At 35.2% G+C, this 4,124-nt stretch overlaps 1 protein-coding gene across 1 annotated transcript in view; it reads right to left on the reverse strand.

Annotated features, from left to right (window-relative positions):
• Positions 1-251: 251 nt before the first annotated feature.
• SERPINB13 (serpin peptidase inhibitor, clade B (ovalbumin), member 13) overlaps positions 252-4,124 on the reverse strand; it is a 19,775-nt gene continuing 15,902 nt past the window's right edge. The window contains exons 6-7 of the mRNA XM_011974163.1: positions 3,933-4,088; positions 252-2,457 (exon numbers count right to left, since the gene is read on the reverse strand). Coding sequence (XP_011829553.1) covers positions 2,053-2,457; positions 3,933-4,088 — 561 coding nt within the window. The 3' untranslated portion in view covers positions 252-2,052. The remainder of the gene's footprint in view (positions 2,458-3,932; positions 4,089-4,124) is intronic.

Below are 4,124 nucleotides of genomic sequence, written 5' to 3' on the forward strand. Positions count from 1 at the left end.
TAATTTCTATGAGCTGGGGAAGAGAGAAATGGGGAGTGATTGTTAATGAGTATAGTATTTCTTTTGGTGTGTTATAAATGTTCTAAAATTAGATAGTGGAGGTGTCTACACAACTCTGTGAATACACTAAAACCAATGAATTGTACTTTAAATATGCAGATTTTATGGTATTAAATTATATCTTTTAAAAATGATTATGTATGTTCTAAAAAGACTAATAACAAAATTAAAAGAAATCACAGACTATGAGGAACTGTCCATGTATCATATATTTGATAAATTAAGGACTTGTAAGCCAGCATTTATTAAGAACTCTTTTAACTCAATAAAATGAGAAGACAAGACAGACAACCCAAATTAAAAATGAGCAAATGATTTGTATACATTTCACCAAACAAAGTCAAACGAATGGCCAATAAGCACATAAAAAATGCTCAACCTAATTAGATATTATGGAAATGCAAATTAAAACCACCATGAGATGCCACTTTGTACCTACAAAAATGGCTATAATCATAAAGACACAATCCTGGATGTTGGTGAGGATTTGAAGACGCTAGTTTTAAACGTTGCTGGCAGGAATGTAAAATGTCACATTGGAAAACAGTTTGACAGTTTCTTACAAAGCTATTGATTTGTCATATGGCCCAGCAATTTCTCTCCTAAAAACATATGTGAACACAAATATTTTTATTTACATGTTCAGAGCGACATTATTCCTAACAGCCAAGAAGTGGGAACAATCCATATGTCCCTCAACCGGTGAACCTATAAAAAAAAATAGGTCTTTTCCATGCAATGGAATACTGTTTGGCAATAAAAAAAATTAAGTATCAATACATACTACAACAGATGAACCTCAAGAACATCATGCTGAGTGCAAGACGCCAGACACAAAATACTACGTGTAGTACGATTCCATTTACATAAGATGTAGAAAGAAAAACTTATAAAGACAGAAAACAACGCAGTGGTGCCTAGGATTGGGAATATTAATAAGCATGAGAAAACTTCTCAGGGTCATGGAAATATTCTAAAACTGGATTGTGGTGATGCATAACTCTAGAAATTTACTAAAAGTCAATGAATTATAAACTTATAGTGTGTACATTTTATGGCATGTAAATTGTAGTTTGACAAAGCTGTTAAAAAATAAGCCAGTTATGTGACCTTGTTAAAAACTGGAGGAAAAAAGTGAAACAAGCCAATAATTAAGAGCGTTAAGAATAGATTCAGAGCTTTTCATAAAGCATCTTCAGAAAATATCATTCAGTAATACTCCTACCTCACTCAAAAAATAACCAGAAAAATGTAAATGGAGAAAAAGAAAGGAAACTCTTCTAAAAGTTATTCCAAATATGTGCCTTATAAAGTCTAAAAAGATGATAGAGGAGGAATACTGATCAACTACCTCATTTATCTTCTCAAATACCACATTTATTACACAATATCAAAATGCTTATGCATCTAACAATGGATAATGTTAGAATGGAAGATGAAAATACGGGCATCCTCTCCATCTGGTATATTGTTTTACGTTGTCCTGGCATTTGAGTTTTAATTTATGTTTTGCTACTGTATTCCTAAATTTTCTTTCCTATGTGCAATTTGCCACAATATCTGTTGGGGAATAATAACATGAGCTGAGTAAACTATTGTTTTATTTTACTTGTGTATTATAACATGTCAAAATACTAGAATTAAAGAGACCTCCCCAAAATTACTAGTCCATACTCGTTACTGGAGAGACTTTGTCTCCTTTAGTGCACAAAACTACAAGATACCGATTTCCTTTCAAAAGAAACCAGGGGGAGATTATCAATGAGGTTTGGTTTGACTCACCTTATGCATGGCACAAAGAAAAGGACATTTCACTTTCAAGGATGGTTACAAACACGTACACTATTGGGGTCATTAAATCATTGATTTGGTGGCCAAGACTGGAAATGCAAGTGAGACAACATTTAAAAGAATGGACGATTTTCATAATCATATGAATAACACTGGTGGTTGTTTTTTGCTAAAAGCAGCAATTCCATGGCAACGATCATCTTAAGGAGAAGAAAATCTGCCAAAGAAGAGGATGCTGTTGGATTCATTGTGCCTGATGAAGAACAGGAAGGGATGATTGCAGTGAACATTTTCATGACCTGGGGCGGATGTGACAGTAAAGCCTATGCCGGTGGCAGCTGCAGCCTCGGTGCCTTCTTCAGTTACCGCCACAAAGGAACTGTGCAGGAACTTCTGGGCGTGCAACCCGGAGAGTGAGGACATTCCGGAGTAGTCAGCTTTGTGCTCACTGAAGGCATCGCCTATCCCCATGGCAGCCAGGACCGCCTCAAGGTCGTAACTGTCCTCCACCTCAAACCGGGGCAAGTGCAGATTCACCCTTCTTTCTTCCATATGCCCTGGACTAGTCCACTCTACCAATTTCTCAGGACTTATTTTATCTATTATCTATTTTCAAAAAAAGAAGAGTAGAATGGTATGATTATGAATAAAAATCTAAAACAGTGTAACACTGATTTGTGTCAGTCAGAAGTTATTAATTTTAGTAATATTAAAAGTGGAAATTTTATTTCACTAGATTATTGTCTTTATACTGCAGGTGGTCGTCTTATATTTCTTTATGTAAATTATCTGTCTGTATGTGGAAATACCATAGCATTGAATACGTTTTTAAAGATTAAAAATAAGTCATTTCTTCTTTTATCAACCTAGTATATATTTCATTTTAACTACCTCCCCTAGTCTTTGAATGCATATATATTTACATAGTTGCAATCACAGTGAATGTCCATTTTATTTGATAAAAAGTAAACTTTTTCACAATATTACATAGCTCTCCTATCTTCAAACAGCTAGATAATATTCTTATGAAGTTGATAAATTTTTCCCAATATTTAGCTATTCATTCACTTTACAAACATTTAGTCTGTATCAGGCATTGTGATAGATTTGATAGTTACTAAGGATACAAAAATAATAATTATGATGAATTTCAAACCAGGCATTCCAGTGTATTTAATACCGAAATAACTGGGTTGACCCAGAAAGGCAATTTTTTTCTTCTGCATTATTTCTTTAGGGTAATTCCCACAACTGGGGTTTGTGAATCAGAATATAAATACTCTTACAGCTCTGAGACATACTGCCATTTTGCTGTCCCAAAATATTTTCCAACTTAAAATGCTACTAACAATATTTCACAGAAGTAGCACAGCATCTGATAGTATAAGAAGATAGCAGTTATCATTTGTCGAGTGCTTTCTATGTCTTAGACCCCTTCTAGTCTACAATTCTATAATCATTCCAACACTGCTACACATTAAGCACCATGGAGCCCTCTTTAAAGATGGGAAAGTATTGAAGTTCAAGGAAGTTAAGAAGCTTCAAGGGTTAGAAAGCCACTAGAGAAACAGGGATTTGAAACAAAGCTCTCCTGATTTTCAAAATACAGGACACTAGCCACATAATTTTTTTAACCGCAAAATGGGTGAGAGTAAATCAATGGTGTAAGGGTGTAAGAAAGAAATTCAAATGCTCCAAGACTAAGAGTGTAAGAAAGAAATTCAAAAGCTCCAAGAGCCTACTGTACAGTGCGCAGAATTGGTTGTATATACGCATATGTGATTTTTTTTTTCCAGGAAAGGGGTCCGTAGATATCAACCATTTCTCAGAATGGTGGATGATCTTTATGACTCCCATATAATCTTATTCATTTCAGTTCATCCCAAACATTCTTGGATTGGTTTTTCTCAATAAACCTGACTCGTACTATTTAATGTTCCCCAGTAGACATCCATCTATAGCTGTTGGAGAGTGAGAAACACTTTCTATTTGACTCTGCTGGCCACCAGCTCCTACTTAGAAGCCCTGAGACAGAAAACCTCAGGAAATGAAAGCAAGAATAAGGAGATGTAAGCGTTTACCTTCTCCAGACCATCGATGTCGTTGGGCAGAAGCACAAACATGCTTAGGTCATTGTTTTTATATGGAATCCCTAGAATTTTGGCCTGCAAGTCCTCCAGGAAAGTGAAGCTAAAGGAATGGCTCTGTGTCATCATCTGCACAGATTTACTTGTGCTCTGCAACAAATTAATAGAGCACACAATATCAAAGGA

The sequence above is a fragment of the Mandrillus leucophaeus genome, unplaced genomic scaffold (genome assembly GCF_000951045.1).
Source record: "Mandrillus leucophaeus isolate KB7577 unplaced genomic scaffold, Mleu.le_1.0 Scaffold142, whole genome shotgun sequence".
Lineage (NCBI taxonomy): Eukaryota > Metazoa > Chordata > Mammalia > Primates > Cercopithecidae > Mandrillus > Mandrillus leucophaeus.